This window comes from Chelonia mydas, chromosome 2 (genome assembly GCF_015237465.2).
Source record: "Chelonia mydas isolate rCheMyd1 chromosome 2, rCheMyd1.pri.v2, whole genome shotgun sequence".
NCBI classification, from domain to species: Eukaryota; Metazoa; Chordata; order Testudines; family Cheloniidae; genus Chelonia; species Chelonia mydas.
In genome coordinates, this window is record NC_057850.1 from 2,444,005 (window position 1) to 2,464,015 (window position 20,011).

General features: G+C 44.3%; 2 protein-coding genes across 4 annotated transcripts in view; one reads left to right on the plus strand and one right to left on the minus strand.

Moving 5' to 3' along the window:
• Window positions 1-1,404, minus strand: part of BOP1 (BOP1 ribosomal biogenesis factor) — a 104,643-nt gene extending 103,239 nt beyond the window's left edge. The window contains exon 1 of one of the 2 annotated variants that reach the window (XM_037891804.1): window positions 1,294-1,404. In XM_037891804.1, coding sequence (XP_037747732.1) covers window positions 1,294-1,338 — 45 coding nt within the window. In that variant the 5' untranslated portion in view covers window positions 1,339-1,404. Of the gene's footprint in view, window positions 1-477; window positions 812-1,293 lie in introns of those variants that run through there. The other variant, XM_037891806.2, reaches the window with a different exon arrangement.
• The window catches only part of HSF1 (heat shock transcription factor 1), a 97,765-nt gene continuing 78,571 nt past the window's right edge, over window positions 818-20,011 (plus strand). For both annotated transcript variants that reach the window (XM_037891801.2, XM_037891802.2), the window contains exons 1-2: window positions 818-1,351; window positions 15,361-15,469. In XM_037891801.2, coding sequence (XP_037747729.1) covers window positions 833-1,351; window positions 15,361-15,469 — 628 coding nt within the window. In that variant the 5' untranslated portion in view covers window positions 818-832. The remainder of the gene's footprint in view (window positions 1,352-15,360; window positions 15,470-20,011) is intronic.

The window sequence follows — 20,011 nt, forward strand, 5'->3', positions numbered from 1 at the left end:
GCAATACTGTAACTCTCATAAGCACCAGCGAGGACAAACAGGTCTCCCTAAAGTTACAAGCAAGAGTTACTCAGCTTTGGCAATTCCATTCAGCAGAAAATTCTCGCTCCCCACCTTGAAAACAGAAAAAGGGAGCGTGTACACAAAAGACATGGAGGGACCGTAAAGGCCCCAGCCCCGGAGAGAGAGCTGCCTTTGTATACCCGGCTTCAGCGATGGGTCTAGGAATCTCTCCCCATCCCCCAACTACGGGCTGCAGGCCCCCTCGCCTGGTCCCAGGAAATAGACTGGGACGCTCAGGAAGGAAGAGACCTGGCTCAAGGGCAGGGGCCGGAGCGAGGGGTGTGTGTGCAGCGCCGAGCACATGCTGGCATGACTGGGAGCAGAAGGCGGTCCCCCCCCTCCCCGACCCAAACACACACTGACCCCCCCGCCCCGGGGCCCCCCGCCCGCTCCCCTCCACGGGCCCCGCCTCACCCGGCGGCTCCCCCCCGCCCGCTCCATGGCTCCTTCCCGGCAGGGCAGCTCCTCCCGCGGCGGCTCCACGAGTCCCGCGTGCGCCGCGCTGCTCCGCCTCCTCGCACCACGTGCGGGGGTCAGAGGTCACGGTGCCCCGCCCCCTCGCGCGGTACTCGGGAATATTTCCCGGTTCCTCCCCAGGGGAGCGGGCTCTCCCGGGACAGGCCGTTCTGCACCGCACGGCTGGGACAAGCGTTCCGGTCCCAAGTGGACTGGGGTCAAGGGGTCAAAGGTCAGAGGAGCCAGTGGCTCCAGCGCATGCGCTTTCTATCATTCCCATCCCCCCGCGCGTTTACCGGAGCGCCCCGTGCGCATGCGCCTCACTCCAGCCCGTGCGTCGGACGGGGAAAGAGCGCACGAGGCAGACAGCGCAAGCGCAGAGCTCGGGGCCTGTCGGGGAGGGGGTGGAGACAGTGGGGTGGAGCATGCGCCCCGCTGGCTCAGAAGGGGGCTTGGCCGCCACCGTGAGGCGTCCCAAGATGGCGGCGGCCATGCTGGGCTCCGGGGGGTTCCGTGCGCAGGCCGCGGCCGGGCCCCGCCGCGGCGGGAGGCGGCGCTAGCGACCCTCGGCGAGCCGGGCCCCCCGCCTCTGTCTCGGCGGCTGGGCCCCGCGGCCCCCTGCGGCGCTCCTGGGCCCCGGCGAGCCCCGGCCTCTCGTGGGCCCGCGGCCGGGCGCCGCGCGCTGAGCCCCGGCCCCGCGGGGATGGAGGGCCCGGGGGCGGCTGCGGTGGGCGCGGGCCCCGGCGGCAGCAACAACGTCCCCGCCTTCCTCACCAAGCTGTGGACCCTGGTGGAGGATCCCGACACCGACCCGCTCATCTGCTGGAGCCCGGTGAGTGGCGGGGCCCGGAGCGCGCTGCCGGGGGCGGGGCCCGGGCCTTGTCCCGCGGGGCTGGGCCCCTGGCCGGGGGGGCTCGCGGGGGCTCTCGCCAGGGCAGCCGCCCTCCGGCCGCGGCCTTCGCCCCCGGGGGAGCCCCACGCTGCGCCCCGGGCGGGCAGCCGCCCCGGGAGGCGTTGGGCCCGGGGAGTCGGGGGGCGGCCCTTCGTGGTGTGAACTCCGAGCACTGGCTGGCGAGAGCCAGGGGCGGCTACGTGGGCCGGCTCGGAGCGGGGAGGCCGGGAAGCATTTGGGGGGGCAAGCAGGGAGCAGGCAACGCACCCCCGCGCCCAGAGCAGCATAGTTCAAGGCCCAAGGTGCATCTTTCAGGACGCTCCCCGGGGAGTAATTGCTGTTCCAGTTGATATCGCTGAACTACCTAACAAATCGAGCACGTGGTTTTGATTAGCGGATTTGATCTTCCCCAGCTTTCTCTTAGGGGTTGATTAAAGGAGAAAGTTGCACTGGTTTAATTGAAGGTTTGAGTTGAACTGACTCTTTTAAAAGGTAAGAGAGGCTGTGTAGGCACGCTTACTGAGTTTAAACCCAAATCGTCCACTCTTAAACAGCTACAAGAATGGATATACAGGAATTTCTACTGGCTTAAAAAGAATACTTTAACTGAAACTGATGCAACTCGTTTGCTTAGAAAAGACCCTGCACTCTTTGTACCTGTGAAAAGACCACACAGGTGATCTTTAATCATGAGACCTGTGGGACTGTCTAAACAGTTTTTAAACCAGTATAACTATTCTGTTATCATAGAATATCAGGGTTGGAAGGGACCTCAGGAGGTCATCTAGTCCAACCCCCGGCTCAAAGCAGGACCAATCCCCAATTTTTGCCCCACATCCCTAAATGGCCCCCTCAAGGATTGAACTCGCAATCCTGGGTGTAGCAAGCCAATGCTCAAACCACTGAGCTATCCCTCCCCGCTTTGGGGGGTAATTTTAGTATTTAAATAATTATATCTGTACAACTCCAAGTGTGCTGATGCAGTTGTAAGGATGCCTTATACTGGTGTACATTATTCCCCTTCTTTTATGGGAGTAAGTATAAGCACCAACATATGGGTATAATTTAGTGGTTCTCAAACTGGGGGTTGGGACCCCATTTTAATGGGTCACCAGGACTGGTGTTAGACATGCTGGGGCCCGGGGCTGAAGCCTGAGCCCCACCGCCTGGGGCCCAAGCCCAAGGGCTTCAGCCTGGGCTGTGTGACTCAGGCTTTGGCATCAGCCCTGAGTAGCAGGGCTCAGGTTACAGACCACCCCCGCTGAAGCCATTGAACTTCTGCTTTGGCCCCTGGGATAGTGGGATTCGGACTTTGACTTTGGTCCCCCACCTGGGGTGGCAGGGTTTGGGCAGACTCAGGCTTTGGTCCCTGCTTCTGGGGTCATGTAGTAATTTTTGTCCTCAGAAGAGGGTCACAGTGCAATGAAGTTTGAGAACCCCGGTATAACTCTGTGCAGGCTATACCAGTATAGTTAAATTGGTACAACTTTTGTGTGTAGACAAACCATTGTAGAACTGTATCTCCTGAACAGTAGTAGGAGTAGAGAGGTTATTTTACTTCTGTATATGGCATTGGTGTGACTGCTGCTGTAATACTGTGCCCAGGACTGGTGTCCTCAATTCAAGAAGGATGTCGATAAATTGGAGAGGGGTCAGAGAAGAGATGTGAGAGTAACTAAAGGATTAGAAAACATGCCTTATAGTAATACTCAAGGAGTTCAGTCTGTTTTGATTAACAAAGAAGTTTAAAGGGTGACTTGATTACCATCTATAAATATCTATGCGGGGAACAAATATTTAATGGTGGGCTCTTCAGTCTAGCAGAGAAAGGTCTAACACGATCCAATGGCTGGAAGTTGAAGCTAGATGAATTCAGACTGGTTGTAATGTATAAATTTTTAACAGTGAGGCCATGTCTACACTAGCAAGCTTACAGTGGCACAGGTGTACCAATACTGCTGTGCCACTGTAAGATTGCTCAAGTAGCTGCTTTCTGCTGGCTGGAGAGAGTTCTCCCATCGACACAATAAAACCACCCCACGAGTGGCGGTAGCTGTGTTGGTGGGAGAAGCTGTTCCGCCAACATAGTGCTGACCACACCGGCGCTTCTGTCAGTTTAATTTATGTTGCTCAGGGCGGTGTTTTTTCACACCTCTGAGTGACATAAGTTATACCAACAAAAGTAGTAGTGTAGACATGGCCTGAGAGTAATTAACCATTGAAATGTATTACCAAGGGTCCTGGTGGATTCCCCATCGTCATTGCTAATTTTTCGCTGCTTTTTTCCTTAAAATTTCTGCTTTAGGAATTATTTTGGGAACTTCTCTGGCCTGTTGTCAAGGTTCCTTCCCCACTCTGAACTCTAGGGTACAGATGTGGGGACCTGCATGAAAAACCCTCTAAGCTTATTTTTACGAGATTAGGTTATAATTCCCCAAGGTACAAACTATTTTACCTTTTGCCCCTGGACTTTATTGCTGCCACCACCAAGCGTCTAACAGGGAAAGAGCCCGCTTGAAAACGTCTTTCCCCCCAAAATCCTCCCAAACCCTACACCCCCTTTCCTGGGGAAGGCTTGATAAAAATAGTCACCAATTTGCTTAGGTGAGCACAGACCCAAACCCTTGGATCTTAAGAACAATGAAAAAGCAATCAGGTTCTTAAAAGAAGAATTTTAATTGAAGAAAAAGTAAAAGAATCACCTCTGTAAAATCAGGATGGTAAATACTTTACAGGGTAATCGGATTCAAAACATAGAGAATCCATCTCGGCAAAACCTTAAGTTACAAAAAGACACAAAAACAGGAATATACATTCCATTCAGCACAACTTATTTTATCAGCCATTTAAACAAAACGGAATCTAACACATATCTAACTAGATTATTAGCCCTTTACAGGAGTTCTGACCTGCATTCCTGCTCTGGTCCCGGCAAAAGCATCACACAGACAGAGAGAACCCTTTGTTTCTCCCCCCTCCAGCTTTGAAAGTATCTTGTCTCCTCATTGGTGATTTTGGTCAGGTGCCAGCGAGGTTATCTTTAGCTTCTTAACCCTTTACAGGTGAAAGGGTTTTTTCTTCTGGCCTGAAGGGATTTAAAGGTGGTTAGCCTTACCTTTATATTTGTGACCCTGTGTTATACAGGAGGTCAGATTAGGTGATCAGGGTGGTCCCTTCTGGCTTTGTAACCTATGAAACAGGTGCGATAGGTCCAGCATATTGAGTACTCATCATGAACCTGGGCTTCCATGAGAATGAGAGTTGCAGTTGTGCAAGGTCATATCCCCCTGCATTCCGCCAAGCTGAGGAAACTTCAGTTTTTATAAGAAAAGTGACAGTGTCAGGGACTGATGCAGTAAAGTCTTTCAGAAAAGAAATTCTGTTGCAGCCAACACATGTTTCTGAGTTCAAAGGAAAGATGCTTCCTCATTCTTGGTTCTTAATTTCACAGAATGAGCAAGAACAAAAGTTTCTTGAATGTTTCTATAAGTTAAATGCTCAGTGTTTCATTCATAAACTCAATGTGTAATGTATTGTATCTGTGGTCTTATTTTGAAATGAAATCATAAAACTCTGATGTTAATATTGACAAATGTCATACAGAAGATTGACTTCACGTGAGGAATAGACAGCTTGTACGGGTGGAGCTGCTCTCTACCAGCTCCTGTGTAACTGTCTAGGACCATGCGATGTTACATGTTCTTGAATCTAGTTGCCAGTATGTTGTTTCCGATAGATACACATCCTAACTTCGGAAGTGATAACTTTCAGAAACAAGTCACTTGTTTCCTCTATAAATCAATGAAAGTTCAGCGTTTGGGTATGGAACTTGTTTACATTCCTGTCTGAGGCGGTGTTATGCTGTCAGGACTGAAGCAATAACCTGAGAAACATGAATCAGTGCCTTTTTGGAGGTGGTTAACTGTATGGATTGGCCAATCATGTTGTTTAATGAGGCACTCTCAAGTCAAGCCTCTACTGCCAGAAATGATAAGTAATACATCCACCTGCCACCAACACACAGTTGATTCTAGTTCCTAGTGTCACCTAAGCTGCCCACTGGCAGTGGAATGTTTTGGTTATGTTGACAGCTAAACCAGGTTACCGACTTCTTTTTAAACTTCTCTTGGCTTGAAAGACTGTTAAAGTAGAGGACCTAGAAGGAAGTTTAAACTATAAATGCAAAAACAGTGTGTTAACATTTGAGCTTTAAGAATCTTGCTCTTCTCTTTTTGGCACCGATAAAGTTTTTAAAATCTTGGTCCAAACACAAGTTGTAAGTTAAGAAAATTATGTCTGTCAGTCATCCTTTCATATTGTTGAGGCCTTTTTCTTAGCCCTCGTCTTCTGACAGCAATTAATTGTGTTTTCTTTCCTCTGGTATCAACCCTTCTCCACTACAGCCCAACTCATTCCAATTAATAGGAAACAGCCCCATTGCCTTGCGCTGTGATCTGATATCTTGAAAACTCAGAGTTTGACTTGATCGTTATTGGATAAGATGTAAAACCAAGGCTCATAACTTTAACCTTTCAATGATCATTTTCCTGAGAGAGTGAGCGTTAATCCTGGTGTCTTTAACTCCAACTCATTCAAAATGTAAATCACCCTCTAGTTTTACTTGGATACAGTAGTCTTAATTTCCGAGCTCAAATAGTTGTCATTACTCTTTGCTGTTAAATAGCTGCTATATTCCATTCCAGAACTGGTTCCATTTCATAGCTGCGTGAACTGAGCCCTCTTCATTCGTATGAAAGCTTTTGAGTAGAAAGAAAGTACAGTATATAAATTTAAGGTGATGGTTATTAGACAGGGGGGAGGGTTCCATGTATACAGCCCAGTAAAAATTTTGCATGGCACTTCAGTCTGTTTTGGAAACACTTTAAATATACCTTTGTCTTGTATGGCTGCTTTAGAGTTGCTTCCAAAAGTAGATTCAGCGTTTGTAGTGAAAGTTAAGACTGACCCACATATGTTGCAGGACATCTAAGGCCTAGTCAACGTTAGAAACTTTTGCCAGTATAATAATCTCACTGAGATGTGATTTATTTTTATTTTTTAAGTTTTTTATATAGGCAAAAGATCTAGTGTACACAAACTTATACCAGCAAAAGCACTCTGTATCTACACTAGGAAGATATAAGCTGTATCTAGACAAGGAGGTTTACCAATACAAACCTCCTAGTGTAGACAGGCCTAAGAGCACATGGTTTGGAGACCGATTTAGTTCATTTTGCATGAAATGTATGCTTAGATTCAGCAGGTATCATTCCAGAAACGTGGTAGGTCTGCCTTTGTAGAGTGAGGATACAAAGCTGGTATCAGAGTTCCCTGTTACGCCTAGTGTTGAATGTAAATATTTTACACATTTATGGAGCACTGTTTGTTTGTCCTGTGTGAAGACATGGCGAAAGAAAGATATGATCCCTACCACACAGAACTTTTGTTCTTAAATACACGGACAGTGCAACTAAGAAACAATGTAGCAAGTTACCTTGAAATGATCTCAAAGGAGGGAAGGGTTTTGATATTGTACTCTCTGCTTTATAGCCCAGGAACCAAGCATATTAACCCCGCAAAATAATCCATATGCTGCAATGCCCTTTGTTGGGGTGTAAAGCCATTGTGTACTGTTTGACAATGACAGTCCAATTCAGTATATAACAATCAGGTTTTTAGGTAACTTAGAATTTGCCATTCCTCAATCTTTTGATACTTTCCTCACTTAACTTTATTTCCCGTAAAATGTCATGGTGTATCTTGCCCTGATTTGTCTTCAATGCTCATTTCCTCTTTTTTTTTCTTTCTACTTCAATGCTTTTTTTATAACTTTCTGTTTCCCTGTGTTTTCACTGCCTTGTTTCTTCATCTGCTTCACTCAACAAACAGGTAGAAAAAGAGTTATATGCCACATATCACTTTAAGGACTGAGACCTCAATGCACATTCCTGGATCCTTCAAGAAAGGCTCTAGCAAGAGGGAAGCCAGGTCTTGTCTGTGTTTGTGCAGGAAGGGGAGCAGATCGGGTAAAAACGCAGGAAAAGAAACGTGTTTTTCTCCCCCCCTCCCCTAAAAAAAAAGAACAAGGAGTACTTGTGACACCTTAGAGACTAACAATTTTATTTGGGCATAAGCTTTTGTGGGCTAAAACCCACTTTGTCGGATGCATGCAGTGGAAAAGAGAGTTAAGGAAGCAAGAATGGCACAAACCCACTCTTCCTTTGCAGATCGCTTTTAAATTAAGGCTCTACTTTGAAAAGTAACTCAATCAAATGGGATTGTGAGATTTTTATGACTCTTTTCTCGGTGAGTTCCATATAGACTTTGCTCATCTTACAAGTAGTAACTTTTGTTTGCCAACTTCCCACCCTGCAGATTCATCCCAGAGTCTGAAAAATCACACTGGCTTCTTTCCTTCACACTTTACCATCAAAGATTTTGCAGGCTATACTCTGCCCTCACACAACCATGACTCTCTGTTGTTTTCAAAGTAAGCTATTACATCTGTATAAACCCATGTTTTTCAATAGGTTTCCACAGATGAATGCTCATTAGCACTGTAATATAGACTAAGTAAACAATTATGTTGCAGAAGAAGGAAGAATCCAGTTTTCTATCCACAGATCTGACTTGGAGTATATGCAAGGATCGGGTCTGTTGAGTAAGAAGGTGCCACTTTTATGTAGTCACATTTCAGAGTAGAATCCCACCAACAAAGCCTTTTTAATGTGGAGGGAAGCAGAGTGTTCATGAAGTAACTTAATCAGCAACTTGTTATGCTTGCAGCTCATAAATACTTTCTGCACTGTTGGCCAAATTCCAGGCCAGTCCTCAATAGACAGGTCAGCATGGAGGTCCTTCTCTACACTAGAAAAAGTGCCCTTTGCTGAAAATGTCCAAAACCCTTCTCAGCTGATGTACAAAATGATTTAACAAAAAATTACCTTTTTCCCCCAATAATGAAGGGGAGAGGTCACTGATACAGAGTGATCTGGATCACTTGGTAAGCTAGGTGGGTGTAAGCATGCTGTATCATTGTAATATAGCTAAACGTATACCTCTAGAAATGAAGGATGTAAGTCATACTTAGAGGATGGGGGACTATATCCTGGGAATCAGTGACTGAAAAAAATTTGGCCATGGTGGATAACAAGCTGAACGTGAGCTCCCAGTGCAATGTTGTAGCCAAAAGGGCTAATTCACGTCCCTGGATTCAGTCTTTATCCTCATTGTCTTGACGATGGCTGAAAATTGAAGCTAGACAAATTCAGACTGGAAATAGGGTGTACATTTTTAATGGTGAGAATAATTAATCCATTGAAACAATTTACCAAGGGTCACAGTGGATTCTCCATCACTGACCATTTTTAAATCGAGATTGGATATTTTTCTAAAAGCTCTGCTCTAGGAATTATTATGGGGCAGTTCTCTGGCCTGTGTTGTACAGGAGGTCAGACTGGACGATCCCAATGGTCCAAAAACCTTCTAGTGTAGATGGGACAACACTTTTTTGTGCCACTGTAGAAGTGTGGTGGTAACCTGGTGGAACATGTTCTCATCACTTGCTTTGTATAATTGTTTAATTTTTCCAAACAACCATTCTTAAAATACAGTTGGAAGAAGGAGAAATGCGCAGAAAGATATTCTGGTACTGTACGATACCAATGTGGCTTACAAATAGTTACAATTTATGATCTGTGAAAGTTAACATAAAAGCTAGGAATCTGGAAGAGGAAGATAATTAACAGATAATATCTGCAAAATAATTAACAAGAGTAATACAGGGTTCCATCTTATGCTTTATCTTCACCCATATATGTAGATAGTAGCAAAATATTCATCGTCTTGTGGAGTAAGTGATCCAGTGTAGTGATCAAGATTAAGAGTCTTGTAAATGTAAGCCATGCTGCAAAACTTTTTCACAAGAAAAACATTAGTTAGGCTTAAACATAGAATCGTAGAACTGTAGAGCTGGAAGATACCTTGAGAGGTCATCAAGTTCAGCACCCTGCATTGGGACAGGATGAAGTAATCCTACGCCATTCCAAAACCTTCAATAATGGGGATTCCACAACCTCCCTTGGAAGCTATACTGGAGGTTAGCTCCCCTTAGAGTTAGAAATCTTTTCCTAGTAGCTAATGTAAATCTCCCTTGCTGCAGAGTAAGTCCATTACTTCTTGTCCTGCCTTCGGTGGATGTGGAGAACAATTGATCCCCATCTTTATAACAGCCCTTAATATATTTGAAGACTTATCAAGCCATGTCTCCTCTGCTCTCCCCCCCCCCCTTCTTTTCTCAAGATTAAATGTGCCCAGATTTTTTAACCCTCCTCATAGGTCAGGTTTTCTAAACCTTTTATCATTTTTGTTGCTCTCCTCTGGACTCCCTCCACTTTGTCCACCTCTTTCCTAAAGAGTGGTGCCCAAAACTGGACACGCTACTCTAGCTGAGGCCTCACCAGTGCCAAGTAGAGTGGGACAGTGACTTCCCATGTCTCATATATGGCACCCTTGAATGATATTAGCCTTTTTGCAACTGCATCACATTGCTGATTCATATTCGATTTGGAGTCTCCTATAGCCCTCAGATGCTTTTCAGCAGTACCTCTGCCTAGCCAGGTATTCCCCCATTTTGCAGTTGTGCATTTGATTTTTTCTTTGCTAAGTATAGTACTTTGCTTTTATCTTTATTGAATTTCATCTTACTGAGTTCAGTCTAATTCTCCAATTTATCAAGGTCATTTTGATTTCTAATAGTTTCCTCCAAAGTGCTTGCAACCCCTCCCAGTTCGGTATCATCTGCAAATTTTATACGCATACTCTCCATTCCATTATCCATGTCATGAATGAAAATATTGAGTAGTACCAGATCCAGAAATGACCAGTGTGGGACCCCGCTAGATACACGTTTGCAGTTTAATAGCAAATCACTGATAAGTACTCTGAGTGATCTTTCAAACCGTTGTGCACTCGCCTTATAGTAATATCATTTAGACCACGTTTCCCTAGTTGTTTATGAGAGTGTCTTGTAGGAATGTATCCAAATCCTTACTAAAATCAAAATGAATTTTTTTCAGAGTAACAGCCGTGTTAGTCTGTATTCGTAAAAAGAAAAGGAGTACTTGTGGCACCTTAGAGACTAACCAGTTTATTTGAGCATGAGCTTTCGTGAGCAGCTCACGAAAGCTCATGCTCAAATAAACTGGTTAGTCTCTAAGGTGCCACAAGTACTCCTTTTCTTTTTACGAATACAGACTAACACGGCTGTTACTCTGAAACCTGTCATTATGCAAGGCACTGCATTTAGCCGCATGGAGTGGAAATCTATCAATCCGATGAAGTGAGCTGTAGCTCATGAAAGCTCATGCTCAAATAAACTGGTTAGTCTCTAAAATGAATTTTGTGGTTACCAATGCAAATATGTTGACGACAAAGTAAGGCACAATTTTTTGACAGTGAGGATAACAATTGTTACAACTTATGGAGGCGGGCGGGAGGGGAGGTCTCAATCATTTGAAGTCTTTAAGTCAAGACCAGATGTCTTTCAAAGAATTCAAAATAAGAGTATGACTAATTAATGGATCAAGCCAAAGCTCCATTAAAAATCAAATTTCAGTCTATGAACAGCCGTTTCTCCTGGGCAGTGCAGATCAGAAAGCTCAGGACAAAGTGCAGGAAAGCAGGGGACAAAGCTTTCTTTATTAAGGGGACGCAGGTAGGGAACAAACTCCCAGAGGAGATCCGGCAAACCCAGAGTCTGTCTTTGGTAAATGCTACCAAACTTTCCTCTCAAAAAAACCTTTCCACTGTAAGAATGATACTTGCAACACTGACATCCCTTTTACCCAATACGCTCCTGCCAGCCCCAAAATAGAAAATCAAATCTTAAAGAATTAAAAATAAAATACTCTCCGAAGCAGAGTTTTATTTACTCTGAAAAGGGAGATGTCATCCCTAGTGGACTCCATGGAGTCTGTCTGCACTGCAATTAGGTTGACTGCAGCTGTCTATGTGCCCTAGTCAGCTGGCACCGGCTGGTTGCAGGTGTCTAACTGCAATGTAAACATACCCTAAGGACTTCACTAATGATACTGGTTTTGTGTGGAAGGTACTCAATACTACAGTGCTGGGCAGCAGTATAAAACTCTTTGGATGGATTTCACACTGTGAATGCCTCTTGAATATCATTTGGAATTGAGGGCAATGCCCTATGTGTCCATCTGAGAACACAGCCCCCATGTGGATCTTCTTGATGGAGGACATGGGAGGTCATTCAAAAGCTACTCTCTGCAACAGATGTCTCGTTTCTTGAGTCAGGTTCACTTGGCTCAAAGTGAGAAGTAATCAGATATGGAATAAAGCTAGTTCCATTGCATTCTACCTTCTTCCTATTTTTAACACTCCTCCATTGTAGTTGACAGTCTTTTCTAACTACCTTCTGAGTCCATCTCAATCTTTTTCTCCTCTAAGTTGTAAAAGATAAGGAGGACTTGTGGCACCTTAGAGACTATGCATCCGATGAAGTGAGCTGTGGCTCACGAAAGCTTCTGCTCAAATAAATTGGTTAGTCTCTAAGGTGCCACTAGTCCTCCTTTTCTTTTTGTGGATACAGACTAACACGGCTGCTACTCTGACACTTGTAAAAGGTGTTACTGTATCTTGTGTGGACATTTTTAGGATGTGGGGAGAACAATGTCTTAGTTGTGTAATCTTTAAATTGTACATTTCAATTTGTTTCCTCTTTGGATCTAGTGACTTCTGTTTTCATAAGTTATATCTTCAGACCAATTAGATAACTACACTTGGTCATTCTTAGTTTTTTATATGAGAGCTGGCTGTCTGGGCTTAAAGGTTGTCTGATTCTTTAAAAAAATGTTAAAATGGCACATTTTAAGGCATAGACCAGCTGCCTGTGTGTATTGCAGATCTCATCTGCTTGCTTTGGCAAATTACTATAGTAAAAGCTGCAGTTTGAGACAATACATCTGTGGGAGAATGAATTATATTACAGCAGAGCAGGTGTTCTGCTATAAAGTTAGGTCACTTACCATTAAAAAGACAACAATTCTAGTTACTCAGATTTACATGTTCACTTGAATCGACTTGAAACCTCATGGGAGTATGGGGTAAGGTTATTGATCTATGTTCCTTTAGTTTGAATTTCATGGTTTTCAGAGGTTTCTCTTTAGCCACTGAGAAGTGTGAGGCACCACAGGGGAACCTTAGCTCCGCGTTAACAAAGCTTTAGGGCATTTAATTATTTTCTGTCTTGTGTATCAACAGTGGTAGTGAGGTAGAAGCCAGAAAGCTCTGTTGGATTTTTGGATCGCAGATAATATGTTTAGGACTACCAATTACAAAGAGTCATTTTTACTTATAAATTGGTCAGATTTAGGCTGAAAGTTAATAAAACAAATGTTGGACCTCCTGATGTGAGAACGTAACCAAACTTAAAGTTTTTTAAAATACAATTTAAATAGCCTCATGCCATTTTCAAATGACTGTCATGGTTGATCAACTTCCCTTTTGTTCAGATCAAGTTTAAGTGCTTGGTGTGATTCATAAAAGGTAGTGATGTTTGTTAAAATTATTGTGTGCTCATTCAATTTTGCTGTTGTCCACATCTGTGTGACTTCACCACCATGGGCTAATCTTAATATAGTAACGTTTACATGGTACTATTCAGAGTGGAAACACAAAAAATGGCCAGTTGGTGTTACTTCACAGCTGCAAATAATTTTAAAAAAATCAAATTTTTAATTAGAGCTGTCACCTTTTTCCTAGATTTTGACTTTTCATGCTCATCTGTTTCATGGGGTGACTAATAATCTCATAGACTGAAAGACCAGAATCTAAAGGATGTTTCTCATAAACCAGCGCAAAAAAAATTGCATTTCTGAAATCTCCCAGTACAATAATAGATGACCTCGATTCTGCAGAGCAGCAGTACTTCTCAAGCTAAAACTGGGCTATTGTTTCAATAACCATGGCCTACAAAGCTTTCTGCTCCACCTTGATACTTGGGCATAGCATCTTTTGGCACTCTCCCCTGGTTCTCGTTGTTTTTGCAGAATGCCTTTATGCCAGGCGGAATATTGAGGCTTCAAATGTACAATGTTAAACGCAACTTATTATGCTTGGAGGCACTCAGCCAGACCTTTATTTGTAACCAGGGCCTGCATGCTAATTAAAGTAAGGGTGTAAAACTGCTGGCTCACTTGGTGTACTTGTCCATTCCCCCAGGGCTGATTCAGATTATGTTGAATTCCAAGTTTTCATTTTAAAATGTTTCTGATCCAAATACCCTGAATGTGACAACAATGTAACTTTGTCTTAACCTGAAATATCTCTAAGAAATGCCTAATATGTACGTGCACTTTCTGAATTATGCATGCATATTGAATAATATATGTAATTGACCAAGTAAACCAGGGGTAGAAATAGCACTGGTCTTAAATGCCCTACGTGATTTCTTCCTTGCTGAGCAATGCTGAATGCAATAGTAACTTCTAACGTAGTTTTAGCAACTACAGAAAGGTCATATTTTATATTTGATTTTTGTGGAAACCACAGACTATCGGGTAGGAAGATATCCACTCTGGATCAAGGGCAGTGTTTGCCCCCAAATTTATAATACAGGCCCACGAACCATAATTAAAAACCTAATTTGGTTTACTCTACAGAATAACAAGTTTCAGAGGAGCAGCTGTGTTAGTCTGTATCCGCAAAAAGGTGCCACAAGTCCTCCTTTTCTTTTTGTGGATACACACTAACACGGCTGCTCCTCTGACAGCTGTCTATGTACACAGAGAACAGGAGACCATGGGTGTGACCATACACACTGTAACCAGAGTGATCGGGTAAGGTGAGCTATTACCAGGAGGAGAGAAAAAAAACCTTTTGTAGTGATAATCAAGGTGGGCCATTTCCAGCAGTTGACGAGAACGTCTGAGGAACAGTGGGGGGGAATAAACATGGGGAAATAGTTTTACTTTGTGTAATGACACATCTACTCCCAGTCTCTATTCAAGCCTAATGTAATGGTGTCCAGTTTGCAAATTAATTCCAATTCAGCAGTCTCTTGTTGGAGTCTATTTTTGAAGTTTTTTTGTTGAAGAATTGCCACTTTTAGGTCTGTAATCGAGTGACCAAAGAGATTGAAGTGTTCTCCGACTGGTTTTTGAATGTTATCATTCCTGACGTCTGATTTGTGTCCATTATTCTTTTACGTAGAGACTGTCCGGTTTGGCCAATGTACATGGCAGAGGGGCATTGCTGGCACATGATGGCATATATCACATTGGTAGATGTGCTGGTGAACGAACCTCTGATAGTGTAGCTGATGTGATTAGGCCCTATGATGGTGTCCCCTGAATAGATATGTGGAACATATCCTTGCAACAAAGCCCGTTGCCAACTGTGCCCACATATCTATTCAGGGGACGCCATCTGGTCATCTCCTTGTTTCCAACTACTAAATTAGCGAATAGCTAAAAATATGTTAAATATAAAGCTAACGTTACTCTTCCTCATAAGCAACTGTGGTTGCCACAAGGATCTATTCTGTAAGAGGAGACGGTCTGTGTTATCGTAACTTGGAAGGGAGGCAGTCCATGAGAATGTGAAGATACGGTCCAGCGTGTGAAAGTTTGAGAATTGCTGGCTTAGATGACTTATCCTCCTCGCTACTTTGCGACTCTTCTTGTCACTACCACCTCATGCGTTACTATTGAGTAATGTGAAGCACTGCTTCTGTAGCATGCTCATCTCCAGTCAATCCACAGAGTGAGCCTGATCAGAAGGAGCCACCGTGTACTATATGACAGAGAAGAAAATTGCCATGGGACCAGCCTGTAGCATTTAAATTGAAAAAGAGTAACTTGAGGGAAGCTCTAGTCAGCGATGCTATGCAGTTCATAACAAGTCACTTTCATTTTGTGTTTTGACAGAGTGGAAACAGCTTCCATGTGTTTGACCAAGGCCAGTTTGCCAAGGAGGTGCTTCCAAAGTACTTCAAACATAACAACATGGCCAGCTTCGTACGTCAGCTCAACATGTGTAAGTACCTCTTAGGCAGTTCAAGAAACCAAATCATGAGGCCTACGCCTTTCTGCAGTGTTCACCTCCTCTCCTGCCTCTTTATTTAACCGGAAGGGCAGTATAGGAACATTCTGGATCGGTTGGGCTGGAAGCATGTTAGCTTTGAAGCTTCTCATTATCAGATTTGGTGGGAGGGGAGGGGATCTGAGTGCAGTCATAAGGTTAGCCTCTGCTGAGGAGAAAACCTCACTAGGACAATAATCTAATGCCTTAGAAAAGAGGAGCTTTCATCACAAAGTTTTCCAGGTGAAGCAGCCTCTAACTGGCTTCTCTCAATAGCCCTCATTCACATTTTGATATTCCTTGGCTCTTAGAACAAGAGCCCTGCACGCTTTCCTTGTTTCACCTTTCACTAGCATTTTAGTGCAGACACCCATCCTTGCCTTGGGCATGTATACCCTGTAGCCAAGAGGGATCCCATTTGGAATTCTCCCAAACCTCACTTCCTTTCAGTTAGACTGAGCTCAACATATTTGACAGGCTCACTGATTTCTTGTCAATTTCCTTAGGAGGCAGCTGCTGTGTAGATCACTTTAAGACACTGACCAAAACTGACCTGTTTAAAATAACTTCAGCTAGATTTGGAGTCTCTCCACATCTCGTACTTGCTCTTTTCCATGGCTCTGTCCCCTCCCTCGCTTATGATCTAGTGCGGGAAGGACAATGGGAGGCAGCAGTGCCCTGAGAAAGGGAGGTAAGAGCTCCTTGTGGAGAGTTCCCTGTCCCCTCCCAAAGAGAAGCATCACCAAAGAAATCCAAGCCTGCCATAGGGATGAAGAGCTCATAGAGTTGGTTACATTGGAGAATTGGACTCCTGTGCAACGACTTACCTCTACTCTTCTCCCTGGTCTGCTGTTGAAAGTGGAGCGGCCCGTCCCCTCCTCAGGAAGCAGAGCCAAGCTCCTGTCCTCTGCTGGCAGGCAGGGGACTGGAGGTTGTGAGGCCGTTTTTGCGAGAGAAGGCGAGCTCATCCATCTGGCCAATGCAGGAGGAGGATGCAACTTGCTTTTTGTGGGGTGGCCACAAATACAGGATCATTTTGGAATAGGATTGACCTAAGCATCGGTGTGTATTAAGGCAAGTGCTGCCTCCTCTGCTTATGCTGTCAGAACCAGGGGGAAGTGAAGATAGTCCGAGAATCAAGAAGAAAGGGAAATGTTAGGGAAGCCTCATCTAATTATCTCCATGTTAAATTACATGAGTTAGGCATTCACCCAGTTGTCAGTTCCCTCCTTTTTCACAGTGGCAGGAAAAGCTGGGACAGAATCCAGGACTAGCGTGGCTTGTGACAGTGGGAATATTTTGTAATATTTGAGGCCTGTTTGTGCCTTAGTTTCCCCTGTATGCTGCATTGTTGCCAGTGGGTGGGAAAGGACTGTTTTCTCTGAGCAAGCCAAAACACACAAGCTTGGGTGTCATCTTGTTGTCTGGGCATTAGACCCCATATCAGTGGAGCATTTTAGAAGACAATGGCAAATCCAATTTCCCGGACATCGATGCTTTGAAACCAGCACCCCCGAGGGATGCTTATTTCCCCACCTCTCCAGCTGGGGAACAGTGCCCGGCTTCCCTGTGGAGTACAGAAGACTGGGGGGGTTAAGTGTTGGCTGCTGGAAGGAGTTGGGGCTCTCACCTGGTGTCTGACCAAGGAGGTCAGATGGAGAGACAGAGCCTGAACCAAGGCGTTCACTATAGCTTGACTGGGCTCTGGGCTGACAAGAATGGTCTATGCTGTAACCTTCAGTTCTCCAGACTACCCTGAGGACTTACTGTATTGGGTTCCAGTTAACTAATAAACCCACTGTTTTGATACTGTGGGAGTGTCCCTGCCAATGCTGGGCAAGGTGCAGTAATCCCTACAGAGTGGACAAGTCTCCGTCAGGAATCTGTCTCAGTGGGACTTGCTGAATGGAGCTCACCGTGTGAAGCAGGAGTGCTGAAGGCCCAGAGATCCAGTCTAAGAAGGCACTGGAGCCACGTGGCTTACCTGGAGGAAGAGTGAAACCCGTAGCAGGTCTGGCACCCTGAAGGGGTTCCTCTGAGAGTCTGTTCCAAAGCTAGAGGCATAGCACCAATCGTGTGGCTCTGTGACACGGGTATGTTGTTAAAAGTCAAGAAATAGCATGTTCTAAGCTTCAATAGCTTTCACTCCCGAACTGTAACTCAAGCCTGGTCTGTGTAAAGAAACTGTACTACAAATGGTACCAGTATAGTTAAAGCCATACAGCTCCCCTAGTGAGAATGCAATGTTAGCAGTATAAAGGTTCCTTCCTTCTGTAGGGAAGGGGAGTATGCTTTTTACTGATAATACTTTGCCCATACCAGAGGTTTCACCATTTATCTATTTCAGGTAGAAAAATTGCACCTATGACTTGAATCCGTAAATGGTACAAACATTGTGTGTAGAGCGTTGGGGCCTTAAAGTGGAATAGAAGAAAAGCAAAGAAAAAGGATACTCTGAAAGACCAACCACAGTCAACTAAGAGATTTCCATCCCCATTGCCAGCAGAATTTTTTCTGGCTTTCATACTTGCATAGTCCATGAAAGCTACCTAATCTGTTATAGCAACTCCAGAGTTTTCCAGTGGTCTTAACCCAAACAATATTACCCCATAAGCAGAGCAACCTTGAAAAGTCTCAGAAGATAATGAGTCCAGTTCTCAAAACCAAGTTCACAGCATGCATCAGATGGTTCTTAGGCTAAGTGGCTTTTTTTTTTTTAAATTTCCAGAATTCCAAGGTAAAAAGTCCATAGGCCTGAAATCCACACCCCTTTTGTGTAGCGAGCTCATGTCGTGTCAGGTAGTTGTAATGCCAGGTTAGCTAGTCACTACATTTTGTCTTTAGGATGAGGATTGGACATTCTTGCTTTTACTGAGATGTATAATAATCTTCCTGAGATGCACTGCCTGGGAGACCATTCTTACTGTGAAACATCTGTACAATACAAGTAGCTTTCTAATGCACTGGGACTGTACACACAACTCTGTTCCAAAAATAAGCTAGCGCTCGAATGGCCTTCCTTGTAAATTGATCTACATCTTTGGGTGCTGTCCCTTGATATGATGATGATGGAAAGTCAGGGGGTGAATAGGTCCCAGGGAGATAGGCCTTGACAAGGCTTTAAATACACAGTGCTCTTCCTGAAAACAGTCTCTTGCCAGAATCCCTCTCACAACAGAGCTGAGAACAGGTGCAAACAATAACTTCTTGCTTTAGGCGGGGAAAAATGTGTCCTAGTTAATTGTTAAAACTACAGCTCTTGCTACCATTGGCATGTAAGTAACTGAAGGGCCAGCCAAAACATTCTTAAAGACTGTATTTTTAATGACCGGTTTCAGGGTAGCAGCCGAGTCTGTATCTGTACGAGTTTTTTCATGAAGTTGATGGATTTAATATTGGTCTTGTTCTTCCTTCTCTCTGTTGCAACAGGAATTGATTTATCTGGGGGGTTTTGGGATTGTGGTAGGTGGCTGTTAAGTTTTTAAATTTATTTTAGCTAGGAGCGAAGTTAAAGAATTTGGACAAATCCAGACTGAAAGGTGATTTCAGAGTGTCCCAGACCAACTAGTCCAGTTTGCTGGAAGAAAAGTTGAGTTTGTTGGTTCCTGGATTAAAATTGTTGATTAGCGGAGGGTGTGCAGTGAGTTTATTGGAGTCTGCTTGTTTGGTTTTCATATTATAGTAATGTGGCTACTGCAGTAGTATCTTTCTTGACTTGTTCAATGCTTATTTAGTAGAATTTTGCAATTCTATAATCTTGTGTTTCTCCCAAGTAACGTTTCAGTGTAAAAAATATTATATTGGCCCACAGTGCAACTTGGTAAATTTGGAGTTCTCCTGGTTAGTGGCTAATCTGATTAGTTCATTGGGTCATGGTAACGTGACTAGTTTGGATTCTCTATCTGGCATTAGGACAGTAAATCCAGTTATAGTGTTGCAAGTAATCTACCATAAACCACAAAATAAACATTCTAAGGGAAATATGGGGAAGCCTCCTCTTTTCGGTGCTAGCTGCTGTCCTGGGACATGGAGTTTTCATGGAAATACTCCAGAGTAGGAGCTAGCATTCTGGGATTGAGGAGCGGGGAGTACATTCTGTTCAAAACCTGAAAACCATTTACTCTCTTCTCAAGAAATCTGTCTGTCCCTATGTTAATGCTAGTTCAGTGGTCTCTGCAAATGCACTGTGCTGTCTCTTCTGGGGTCTAAGCTTGTGTTGCTTAGCGCTCCTTTTACTCTGAGAACATGCAGGGAAGTGCAGAACTGACGTGTGTGTGTGTGTGAGAACTGAGGCACTTCTTAAAGATCTCTAGGTCAGGAGTTCTCAACCTTCTTCTTTCTGACACTCCCCCCAACATGCTATAAAAACTCCACAGCCCACCAGTACCCCAGCAACTGTTTTTCTGCATATGAAAGCCAGGGCCAGCATTCGAGAGTAGCAAGCAGGGCAGTTGCCTGGGGACCCTGCAAAGCGAAGTTACTTTCGTTTCAGCCCAG